This window comes from Chlorocebus sabaeus, chromosome 24 (genome assembly GCF_047675955.1).
Source record: "Chlorocebus sabaeus isolate Y175 chromosome 24, mChlSab1.0.hap1, whole genome shotgun sequence".
In the NCBI taxonomy this organism is placed as follows: Eukaryota; Metazoa; Chordata; class Mammalia; order Primates; family Cercopithecidae; genus Chlorocebus; species Chlorocebus sabaeus.
In genome coordinates, this window is record NC_132927.1 from 46,279,022 (window position 1) to 46,292,072 (window position 13,051).

Below are 13,051 nucleotides of genomic sequence, written 5' to 3' on the forward strand. Positions count from 1 at the left end.
GGCACTGGGGAGAGGGGAAGTCGTTTAAGCAGGGAATGGTGAATTCTGGTTTGCTGCTTAAAAGGATCACTGGCTTCTAAATAGCAAATAGACACACTGGCTGCTGTGTGGAGGCTGGATGGGGCCAGTGTGAGGAGAGGGCAAAACCGAATTCAGGAGTCAGGTGGGAAGCTGGTTCATGGAATCCAGGAGAGAAACTCTGAGGGAGCAGAGCTAATCTTAGGACCTCTCAGACCAGATAGGGAGGAGGAGTGTGGCACTGATGCTTACAATCGAATTATAGAAAATAATCCCTTCCTGCGAAGTAGCCCACACTGATGGAAGTAAGCGCTGAAGGTTGTTCTCCACATAAGGAGATCGCTCTAGGTTTCATTTTGCCTCCCTCATCCCTGTGATTTCCTGGAGATGTCAGTCTCATTGAAGGCAGCTGAGCACCTTGCTCTGTTGAGGAGCCCGTGTGATGCAGCTGTGACCATTCCCAAGCTGGCCCTCTGGGGATGGCCCTGGGCAGAGCCCCCCAACATCTGACTGAAGCTCTGCTGAGCTGTCCTCTCCAAGTGGGTCGGGCACCCGGGAGAGATCTCCTCTCCTTTTTCTACCCCATCTCTGGGATCTCTGCATCCTCAGACTACCTCCTCCTCATCTATGCTTTTCCTCCTTCTCTCCCATCAGGGGACCAGGGCCTCTCTGCCCGCCTCTCCCAGAGCTGCTGCGCTATAGAGAGGCTGCCCCTTGCCCTCCAGTTCAGAGTGGGAAGCTAGGATGCCTGAGTTCCAATCCTGGATCACACGGACCGTAGGGCTGGGAGGTTGTGTGTGGCCCTCCCCAGCGGCCAGTGCCTAGCACACGCTTCCCGTTGTCCCTTGCGACTTCTCCTGGGACAGCTGCTGTGAGACTCAGGATGTCACCCCCCAGGGAAAGTCTTTGAAAGAAGTGAATGCTCCCATTCTCCACTCCAACGCCACAGCCCACCCTGGAAGTCGCCCATCCCGCGACTTCCCAGTTGCTCTTCCCAGATGCAGCAGGGAGGCAGATCTCTTGGCGCTTTGTGTCACAGCATTCTCATCCGATAAATGGGGCTAGGAGTATTTTCCCTGCCTACTTCACCGGGCTGTTGGGACAGTCACGAACTTGAGCTAAGAAATATACATACTTAAGGCATTATTATTAGCCAGATGAACATTCTGGTGGGTGTCAGCTGCTGGGGTTCTCTCAGGCTTCCTCTGGCAGAAGTGCCACGAGAAAGTTACTCTTTATCCCAGTCTCTCCCGGGGCCCACTCCGGCAGAGCTCCTCGGATGGGGGTTGACCACGAGCGGCTCCTCTTGCTCCTCTCCCATTGGCTTTCACCTGCCAGAGGGTCGGCTGCAACAGGCCTCTTGGCCCGTCAATCAGGCCCGCCGTGCTCCGCCCCGCCCCTCCCGGGGGTTTATAACGGGAATTCCCATGGCCCGGGCTCAGGCGTCCAACCTGCTGCTGCCTGGGCCCCGCCGAGCGGAGCTAGCGACGCGCGCAGAGCACACGCTCGCGCTCCAGCTCCCCTCCGGCGCGGTTAATGACTGTGTCCTCTGCCCGCAGCCTCTGCGAGCCCCCGCCGCAGGACCGCTGCCCGCTCCCCGCCGCCGCGAGGGCCCCGAGCGAAGGAAGGAAGGAAGCGAGACGCGCTGTGCGCCCCTTGGAGCCCGCGAACCCCGCTCGCTGCCGGCTGCCCAGCCTGGCTGACACCATGCTGCCCGCGCGCTGCGCCCGCCTGCTCACGCCCCACTTGCTGCTGGTGTTGGTGCAGCTGTCCCCGGCTCGCGGCCACCGCACCACAGGCCCCAGGGTAAGTGCGCCCCCAGCTTTGCGCCCACCTGCGGAGGGAGGTGAGGTCGCTTCGCCACTCATCCCTGGAGGCAGGAGGGGGAAGAGAGATGTCAGAGACCTGTTGTCCTCTGTCTACTACCAGGTCCCCTGCGGGCTTCGTTGGTGAAGTTGCTGAAATTTTTTTTTCTCCCATTGGAGCCACCACCCCTCCCTTTCTTGCAGCACCATCCCTCCCCTGCCCCCGAACTGTCACTGGTGGATTTTCTTTCCCAATCTCTTCTCCCCTGCATTTTGCTCAAGACCCTCAGAGGTGCCTCCTGCGTCGGAGAAGCTCGCTCTCCGCTCGTGTAGGGCTTCCCTGTGGTCCCACGCTGCGCCAGGTCCAGCGCGCTGGCGTTGTTGGCAGGCGGCGGGGGTTGGGGGGGGTGGTGGGTGCAGCTCTGCCTGGAGAGTTTTAGGTTACCCGCGAGCCACACAAGGACCTTGTGTTGTTGTTTTAAAAAGCGATCACTGCTCGTAAAACCCACAGCAGATAATTTTAATGTCCCCTCCTGCCGGGCAGGCACTGGAAGAGGGTCAGAGGTGGGAGGGGAGAGTTGCGCAATGTTCAGGGGTCTCTTCCCCTGGGTTCAGTGCTGGGAGGTTGAATTACTTGTTGAACCTTGGTCTGATTGGAGTTTCTGAACGACATGAAACCTGCCAATTCTGTGCACAGGACAGATTGTCCAGGGCATTGTAAAATCTCCTGGAACCGACAGCATTGTGTTCATTTATGGTCTAGATTATCCCCCCAACACCCCCTACCAATTGGTCTAATAAAGAATTTCACTGCCTTAAAACATGTACTATTAAACCACCTAGTGGTTCTTTCGACCAAACTTAATCCAGGCAATCTCTGGCCAAGCATCAGTTTATGTCAGGGCAATTGCTTCTTAACTGGCAGCCTGAGAGTCCATGTGAAAGTAGCTAGGATCTTTGCGAAAACAAGGTTGGCTCAACCAACTCGTGCTTCCTTTCCTGAACATCCTTGGGCCTAGCCCTTTACCACCTGTTCAGATTGCAGGTTGTTTATTCATAGCTTTTGCTATATGAGAATCATCTTTATAGCTGTCGTGTGGAGGAAAAGTCTTGTAATGCTTGACAAGTCTTAAAGACTGCCCAGATGCTGGGTTGATTACATCCAAGCCCAGCTATCACTGTGAGATCAGATTTGCAGCCACTTAGGAAAGAAAAGTGTTTGTCCCCGTGTTGGGCCAGCCCTTGCTTTTATGACCAGATGTGCAACAGCAGCAGTTAAAGTGTGGCAGATTAGATCCAGGGCGTGTCATAAATCCTCGACAGCAGGCATTCCCAAAGCTGGGGCAAGTAAGGGCTCCGGGAGTGACTTTTATGGATGCAGATGAGGATGCCTTTTAAATGAAGCTGCTTGGTTTGATATTAGGACTCGGAGCTCTTAAACTCTGAGGTCAGGCGAGCCATGCGTTCCCTCCAATAATTAGGAACAGTCAAGACAGAGATGCAGACCAGAGCACCCCGACTGAAATCTGGATGGCCGCCCACAGGAGGGTCGAAAGGAGAGAGGCCCTGAGACAAATGGTGGGGGGCTCATTTGTTTGCTGCTGGGCTTGTCTAGAGTCTCAAGCCATATGGCTCTCCTTCCTGGCCTCCTGGAATCAGAGGAAGCAACCTTTAGGGGAAAGCTAGGGACTTGAGGGGAAATCAGGCACCATGATTAGGTTCCTGCCAGCTCCTCTAGTTTATTAATCTGATAGAAGTGATGGAACATAAGCAGGAATTGTAAATAGACTGGTGTATGTGCAAGCTGCTTTTCTCTCTCTCTCTCCCCCTCTTTTTTTCCCTCTTTCTCTCTCTCACTCAAATACACGCACAAACATACACACACATGCGCACACGCATCTTGGTGTGTTTAGAAAGTACCAAGGAGAAGGTGCTGTCTCGAGCATGTGGTTACCTGGTTGTGTTTATAGATAACAAGAGCTACCACTTATGAACATCTGGGCTGGACACTTTACATGATCTCTTATTCCAACGAGAACAAGTGGGTGGGTCTTTTAAAAGCCATTTTGCAGACGACAAAGTGAGACTCAGGGTGGCCAATCGACTTGCCTGAGCTTCCAGTTTATATGGATTGAAAGATTGTGTGCTTTTCCCACCACCATGCAGCTGTAGCGAGTGTTCATCTGAGTGCTGCCATTTCTGTTAAAGAAAGAGATGGCTTGATGAGAAATACAGAACCTGGATACATCAGGGGAGTTTGCAGAGAAATTATTAATATTTTTTTTTTTTTGGTATCTGTATCACTTAAGGGAAATGACTGAATTTCAACCTATCCCCAAAGACTCCAGTTCTTTTCTATGGCTTATTGGTGGCCTCAAAAGTGTAGCTCTGGTTGTTGAGAGCGGCGTCATCCGAGGAGCAGAAACATCTGGCTTATTGCATTATTCCCTGTGGGCGCTCCTAAGTCTCTTCTGTTAATCTTTTGAGTGACAGAGGCTTAAGGATTGGCATCTTTTCCAGCTGGCTTTCTAGGAAACCAAGAGCATGCCCTTTCAGTTTAACTTTATCTGGTTCACTAATTGAGCTCCCCCGAGGCCTAGACCCCAGTCCTTGCCCCCTTATTTGCTTCCTGCCTTCCTTCATAAAATTCCTGACATTTGTTTGACTATGGAAACCAGTGGCTATCAAGTATCAGATTGGAGGCTATTATGTAGGAAGCACCTGATTTTGGAGCGTCTCAACTCTGAGTGGCCGCTTGGCTACCTGGGACGTTGGTCAGGGTTCTTTTAATTACCGAGGAGGCAGAGCTGTTTCTTTAATCCTGCACAATTTGCTGAAAATGTTTCAGGGGACGATGGGATGGGGGAGGGGCTCTCCCTGGCTGATGGCGTCTGGCTGAGGGTCAAGCCAACTGCCTGTCTTTGTTAAATTCTGTGTCTGCCTTGAAGATGGAAAGCTGGGTGAAGGCAGGAACTGTTACTGTGTTGTCCAGGGATTTATCTCTGGAGCTCAGCAAGGGCCAGACATCTGTCAAGATTTACTTCATTGGTGTTGGTGGAATGAACAAATAAATGCAGATAATGTGTGTTAAAGAGTGATCACAGATTCCACTTTGTCTGGAGGCAGGAACTAGATTTAAGAAGTGTGAGAAATAGGAGATGATGCGAAGATCAAGAGGTCTGAGTCAGAAATGGAGTTTTATTTTTTTAAATTTGACAGATAGCATTGTATTGTATGTATCATGCACAATATGATGTTTTGAAGTGTATATACATTATGAAATAGTCAAATCTAGCTAATTAATGATGGTATTACCTCACATAATTATCATTTTTGTGGCGAGAGCACTTAACATCCACTCTTTGCATTTTTCAAGGATACAATAACTTGTCACTAACTATAGTCACTTTGCTACACAATAGATCTCTTGGATTTATTACTCCTCTCTAACTATAGTTATGTACCCTTTGACCAACCTCCCTCCTTCCCCTCTCCCCTCTTCATTCCCCAGCCTCTGGTAACCACTGTTCTATTTTCTGCTTCTATGAGACCAGTTTTTTTAGATTCCACGTATGAGTGAGATGACGTGGTATCTGTCCTTCTGTGGTGGTTTACTTTACTTAATGTCCTCCAGGTTTATCCATGTTGTTGCAAATGATAGGACTTCATTCTTTTATATGGCTGAAGAGTATTCCTTGTGTATATATACCATATTTTCTCTATCCATTCACCCACTGATGGACAGTTAGGTTGATTTCATATCTTGGCTATTGTGAACAATGTTGCAATAAACGTGGGAGAACAGGTATTTCTTCAACATACTGATTTCATTTCCTTTGGATAAATGTCCAGCAGTGAGATTGCTGGGTCATGTGCTTGTTATGTTTTTAATTTTTTAAGGAATGTTTTTACTGTTTCTCATAATGGCTAATTTACATTCCCACCAACAGTGTGTAAGGACCCCCTTTTCTCCATATCCTTGCCAGCACTTGTTGTTTTTTGTCTTTTTGATAATAGCCATTCTAACTGGAGTGAGTTGGTATCTCATTGTGGTTTAACTGCATTTCCCTGATGATTAGTGATGTCGAGCATTTTTAAATATACCTATTGGCCATTTCTATGTCTTCTTTTGAGAAATGCCTATTCAGATCTTTTGCCCATTTTTTCATTGCATTGTTTTTTGTTTTCTTGCTATTGAGTGATTTGAGTTCTCTGTGTACTTTGCATATTAACTCCTTATCAGATATATAGTTTGTGAATATGTTCTCCCATTCTCTAGGTTATCTCTTTAGTTGGTTAACTGTTTTCCTTCCTGTGCAGAAGCTTTTTAGTCTGGTATAATTTCATTTGTCTATTTTTGCTTTCGTTGCTTGTGCTTTTGAGGTCTCCAAACCAATGTCATGGAGCTTTCCCTGTATGTTTTCTTTTAATAGTGTCACAGTTTTGGATCTTACATTTAAGTCTTTAATTCATTTGAGTTGATTTTTGTATATAGTGAGAGATGAGGGTCTAATTTCATTCTTCTGCATGTGGATATCCAGTTTTCCTAACACCATTTATTGAAGATTTTCCTTTCCCCATTGTGTGTTCTTGGTACCTTTGTTGAAATCAGTTGGCTGTAATTGTGTGGATTTATTTTTGGGCTCTGCATTCTGTTCCATTGGTCTACGTGTCTGTTTTTATGCCAGTACCATGCTGTCTTGGTTCTATAGCTTTGTAGTTTATTTTGAAGTCATATAGTGTGATGCCTCCAGCTTTGTTCTTGTTACTTTTTACTTTGCTTTGGCTATTCAGGGTCTTTTGTGGTTCTACAAAATTTTAGGGTTTTTTTTTTCTATTTCTATGAAGAACATCTTAGTATTTTTATAGGGATTGCACTGAATCTGTAGATTGCTTTGGGAAGTATAGACATTTTCACAACATTTGCTATTCCAGTTCATGAACGTGATGTCTCTTTCCATTCATTTGTGTATTCTTCAACCTGAAACTGATTTCTTAGATGTTTTAGGTATTTGTTATTGCTTTTCTCTCCTCTTGATCACTTGATCATTCTTCAAAACCCAGATCCAACATTACTCTCTAGAAACTTTTCTACAGAGCATTCGTTTTGCTTAGGAATGATTACTCTCTCCTTTGAACAACTTCTGTATCTGGTCCACTTGCATTCTAACTTGTATTCACCCTCTTGCAGTAAGTATCTTAGTATCAGGCCAGCATCTTCCTCTTCTTAGCACTAAGTGACCCCTTTAGCCCTTCATGCATGATCTGTTTTGGTAAATGAACAAATCTGCAAGCCCCTTGAGGGCAGAATAGAGACCTCATTCATCAGGGTGCTTGTCACATTGTAAAGCATTCTGTAAATATATATTGAAATGAAGTGGACTGCATAATGATGTCCAACCTGGACCCTGCTGTTGTTTAAACCTGAAATTGGTTATTTACAAACTGGCTTTTCCATTTTTGGGTTTTTGTTCTTTGTTTAAAAATAAGTGTGCTTGGTAGTTACAGGAAGGTGGGGGAAGAGAGACTGAATATACAAATTTGAATAGGGAAACTGGCTTTATAGCTCCTCCCCAGTCCTTTTTTGTATCTTGCATTTGCCAAGAGTGAAACAGCTTCTAAACTGTTTCCTTCCATTTGACTAGCCCACCCCAGCATCTGGTCCAGGGTAGGTCCTTGTGTCTGCTTAGATGCTTTTCCTATTATCTGTGCCCCTGACAAGAATCCTTCTTTTCCATATGGGGGGATTTAGCTGAAGTGCTACTCAAGCGTTAGGCCAAGGACCAGATTTAAACATTTTGGTGGAGCTGACATGTGAAATTTATAGAAACAAAATTGAGGAGGACAGGAAGAGGAAACAATCATTTTAGAATCTCTAGGAAATGCAATCAAAATAGAAAAGAATTGATATGATCTAATAATCTTCTGAAGTTGAGTATTCACATTTCTATGGCCCAGCAATTCCACTTTGGCTATATGTGCCCAGGAGAAACTCATGTCCTGTGCAAGTATGTTTACAAAGTCACATACCTGGAAAGAGCCCAGATGCTCATCAGTGGGAGGGCAGATGAGTAAACTATGATGAATTCACAGTGTAAAATTATACTCAGCCAAAACAAGTGAGCAACAGTGACATGCAAAAATATGGATAAGTCTTGGCAATATGATATTAAGTGAAAGAAAATTACCAAAAGATACAGCATGACATTTAAAAAATAAACTTATAAATAAGTAAAATTAAAAAAAAAACTTTTTAGGAATACGTACAGCTACAAGAAAATGCTATGAAAAGCAAAGTAAAGTAATGATGGATACAGATTCAGGGTGAAGTTAGGGTGAGGCAGGGGGATAGAATGGGTAAAACCATATGGTTGGTGTGGGTTGGTGTTGATACTCTACCTTTTTGGGGAGAGGGAGGATGGGCCTAAAGGCATTTGTCCATTATTCAAGATCTAATAGCTGATAAAAAAGTGAGCCCTGCATAAACCAATGTTGAGTGTGTCATGAGCCAAAGATTATAATTAATTCAATTCTTTGCATGTGAGATCAAACAAACAAAAATTCCCAGAGTAAGGGACTCCTTTCTTGCCACCTTCTGCTTCCTTCTCCCCCTTTCAAGATGTGCATGTGTCTCTATCTAAAATAACCCCACTGGGGAGTGATTTTGGCTTCTAGACCCCGAGCAGACCCAGGCCCTGGCATAAACGTCTGCATCAGGTGGCTTAAGGGCTCATTTGTAAAGCTAAGCTGGCAGTGGGCAATCTTCCCTTTTCCTTGCTCAGGGTGATTCACCCTGCAGAGTGGAAGTGTTCATGAGCTGATGCTTGGGTTAGAAACTTTATTTGCCAGTGGGGCCAGTGGGGCCTGTGGGTGGAGGTAGTGTCTGGGTTAGGGGAAGGCCTGTTTCTAGTTTGTTGCCTGTCTTCATTCCAACCTCCCCTCACCACCTTTTTCAGGAGCTGGGGGTGGGATGCATGATCCTGCTTAGCAGGTACAGGGCACCCTTTCTCTCTGGGCCACATAGAGATTTATCGTTTAGGCCGCGAAGTTCTGGTATTGCTGCTAGTGGTGGAGGATGTCAGTGTGGAGGGCCCCCTCCTTCCATGTTTGGGGAGGACAAAGGTTGAGTTGCAGATGAGAAATCAATCGGAGCTGCTTGTGAGGCCACCAAACAGGGTTAGATTTGTACAGTACATGCTCTGCGTGAGCCATGAGTCACCGAGAGGTCCAGAGATTGGATTGCCATGGATCACTTCCAACTGTCCCCATGAAGACCCCAAAGCAACATAGGTGACTATAGGGTTTTCTTTTGCATCCAACATCATTCAGAATTCAGTTGCTAGATCACAAAATAATCTTACCTTTGGCCACATCTAAGCTCGTTAGGTATGGAGCTCTGCATCCTTCCTGGACATCACCTTGGTTGATTTCAGCATCCTTTTTTTGAGTCAGAATGGGGCAGCCTCTCTAAGACAGGGAAGGCAGCTCTTATCTCAGCAGAGCCTTTCCCACCACCAGAGAGCACTGGGACTGAGCAAAGTTCCATGAGGTCAGGCGTAATGTGTTTTGAAACCTGACAAATTATCTAGAGATCTGAACAACTATGCCTCGCCTCCTTAAAAACTATTTTGCACTACAGTGTTCGTTGGATTCTATAAGATAAGGACTGAAAGCCTTTTTTTAAAAAAAATAGTATTGACAGTGGAGAAAAATTGGACCTACTTCCCAAAGTGCCTTATTTTTAGAACTGGATATGCATTCTAAGGCAGTGCTGGGAGTTTTAAATAATTTTTATGGACGTTCATTGTGCATTTATTCTTGAAACTTCTGCCAAGCCCCTGGGGAGAGGACACGTTGTAGGTAACAAATAAAAGAATGAGATAGGGAGTGTTATAAAAGGACATGCGTTACTCCTTCACTTCCTCCTTCCAAAGTGCCAGTGACCTGCTTAAAAATGATGATGCCAGTGACTTCCCTTCATCCATAGAACTTTCCACAAGGATGGACATGGTTTATAACTGCACTGTCCAATATTAGCCACATGTGGCTATTGAACATTTGAAACGTGGTTAGTACACTGAGGACCTGAATTTTAAATTAAATTAAATTAATGTAAATATGAATGTTAATAGCCACATGTGGTTGGTGGCTATCATATTGGACAGTGCTGGACTCTGACCAGCATGTCCAACCTTACCTCCTGCTGGATACCCCTATGTGCCCTAGACCTCCGCAGGGCTGAACCACTGTACTTCCTGATCTCTCCTTACTTCCCCATTTCTGTCTGTCAGAATCCTGCCCATCATTCAAAAGGTTCAGATGCTACCTCCATGCAGTCCTTCTAGATTGGTCCCAGGATGAATTCTCTCAGTTTCCTTTAAGCAAAGAATCATTTGCTTACCCCTATGATGGCATGTGTCACCATCTTTCCTGTATCCCAGCCAACCAGGAGCAACCTCAGCATAGGCTCAGAGGCAGACAGACTCAAGTGTGAGTCTGGCTCTGCTGTTGGGCATCTGGGCTAGTAATTTGGCCTCTTAGGTCCTCTGTTCCCTGATTTGTCCATTGGAGGTCACAGCACCTCTTCTAGGGTGGTGGGGAAAATGGATGATGTGCCTTGTATTAGCTTCCTATTGCTGCTATGACAAATGAACACAAACTTAGTGGCTTAAACAACACAAATTTCTAGAGATCAGAAGTCTGATACGGCTCTTAATGGGCTAAAAAAATCAGCAGGACTGAGTTCCTTTCTGGAGCTATAGGAGAGAATCTGTTTTCTTGCCTTTTCCAGCCTCTGGAATCTGCCTGCATTCCTTGGTTTGTGGTCCCTTCCACCTTCAAAGTTAGCAATGGTTGGCCAAATCTTCCCTCATGCTGCCAGGGTCTCTCTGGTTCTGAATTTTCTGTGTCCCTCTTTGCCATTTAAGGACTCTTGTGATTACACTGAGCCCACCCAGATAATTCAGAGTAATCTCCTTATTTTAAGTTTAGCTGATTAGAACAAACCTCCTTGCCCTGTAACATAGCATTATTAGGATTAGCACATGGACATCTTTGTGGGGGGCATTATCCTGCCTACCACGTTCATTAAGGGCCTGGTACAGTGCCTGGCTCATAGAAAGTGCTTTATGATTGAGGCCATCATTATGACCAGCATCTGTTAGTTTCCTTTAGGGTAGGAGCCTCTTAATGATGAAGTAGCTTAATTTTCTTTATAGACTCCATCCTGCCCGAAAGCAGGTGCTTAATAAATGTTTATTGAATAATAGAATTTTCAATAAAGGTAGATGATTTCTTTCCTTGTAAAGCTATATTGGATAGTAAAAAGAAGTAATATGCAAAAAAGGGAATAGATGATCCCTTTTAGATAAAAAAGTTGGTTTATATATTAAAAAATTAGGTAGATTATTTGTCATGATGTTAGTGGTGGTGATCATGGGGATGTTCAATTTCCAAGAGATGCATTTTGGTGACTATTAACACAATTTTGTTTACAATGAGCATTTTTAAATTCTAGAGCAAAATAATAAAGATTAAAACATGCATGATTGAAAACTGCCCCCTAAACCTGTCTCAGTCCAACCTGATTCCTGAGTCACCCTGGGATTCAATCTACATCTGACACAATTGGCCTGTATTCATGTTGGGCTAACTTTTAGGGCTAGTAACTATTAGTACCAGGACTGCTCATTTTCAACATGCTTTGAGCTCAGGCTGCTTTAAAGGAGAGTTTTCAATTAACCTCAGCAGGACATAACTGTAAAAAATATATTTATTGCTACTGGTGGGAATATAAATTAGTATAACTTTGTAGAATTACAGTTGAAGTTGTACACACCCTTTGACCTTGTAATTCTGCTCTGGTACATACCCTGGAGAAACTCTAATGTATATGGAGAGATACGTTCAAGACTGTTCATAGCAGCATTTTCTGGTGGTAGTAAAACATTGGAAATTAGCTAAATGACCACCAACAGAAGAATAGAAAAATAAATTAAAGTATATGCAAATAATGGACTCTTACACAACACTGAAAACGACTAATCCAAAGCTATACTAATTATTGCAGATTAATTTCACCAATGTTGCATGAAAAAGGCCAATTGCAGAATAATACATAATGCTATTATTTACATAAAGGTTTAAAGCATGCAAAAGCTATATTGTTTAGATGTAAAAAATGTAAGATAAAATTAAGGACAGTGATGAACGCTGTGTGGAGCTCAGGTTAATGGTTAAGTAGGGCAAACTGGAATATGTCATGAGGGGACACATAGAAGGCTTGGATTGAATGGTAATATTGTCTGTCTTAAAATTGGGCGGTGAATACATAGATTCTTAAATTCCTTTTTGTATATATTAAGTAATACATTATACATTTTTCATAAGACATTAAAATGCATTTAGATAGATCACAAACAGTGTTTAAGAACAAATATTAAAAGTGATGCTTCTGGAAGGGGTTCTCAGCTGCATGAAGCTGAGCATGCCTTTCCTTTCCTCTGAAGGACAGGCTTGGGGTGTTTAACCAAAGTTGCAATTCCTCTTCCCTCCCTACTCCCCGTACTGCATCTGCTGGCCTCTCCCTCCTACCCTCCTCAGGGCCAGGAGGGGCTGCTGCTCCCTTCTCCTGGCCTGTGCTTGCCAGTGTTAGTGCTCCTTTCTGCCCTCCCCAGGCCTCTGCTTGCCTGTCGTCCTTGCCCTCCCTGGATGATCATGAATGAGGTTCTTCTTCATCTTCTCCAAGTTAGTTGTCATCGGTTTAAACTTTCCAAAGTTGGAAAGTAAAAATACAGAATGCTCAGGTAAATTGGAATTTCAGATAAACAACAGATTATGTTTTAGTGTAAGTATGACCCACATAAAAATTATTCATTGTTTATCTGAAATAGAAATTGAATGGAGTATCTTGTATTGTATCTACCAATCCTAAATTAGTTCCTTTCTTTTGTAAATTACCTGCCCAGGGCTTCTGCTAATTTAAAAAATAGGGATGGTAGGTTTGTTTTAAAAAAATACTAAAGGTATTAATCTGTTTTTCTGTCAAGTCTGGCAAATGCCTTTCTCAGTATGTTATATGAAAGGACGAGGGTTTCAATCCACTGAACTTTTACATGTTTATGTGGCTAATCTGTTGTTATGGTTTCTGTCTTTGGTGTCAGGCTGAGAAAGGCCTTCTACTAAGATTGTAGAAACTAGGGTGAATAAATTTCTAAAGACTCGGGTTG

At 44.4% G+C, this 13,051-nt stretch overlaps 1 protein-coding gene across 7 annotated transcripts in view; it reads left to right on the forward strand.

Annotated features, from left to right (window-relative positions):
* Nucleotides 1-1,458: 1,458 nt before the first annotated feature.
* Nucleotides 1,459-13,051, forward strand: part of SMOC1 (SPARC related modular calcium binding 1) — a 151,638-nt gene continuing 140,045 nt past the window's right edge. For 4 of the 7 annotated variants that reach the window (XM_037984174.2, XM_037984175.2, XM_037984176.2 and 1 more), the window contains exon 1: nt 1,459-1,824. In XM_037984174.2, coding sequence (XP_037840102.1) covers nt 1,555-1,824 — 270 coding nt within the window. In that variant the 5' untranslated portion in view covers nt 1,459-1,554. The remainder of the gene's footprint in view (nt 1,825-13,051) is intronic. The other 3 variants (XM_007987125.3, XM_073011112.1, XM_007987130.3) reach the window with 1 other exon arrangement.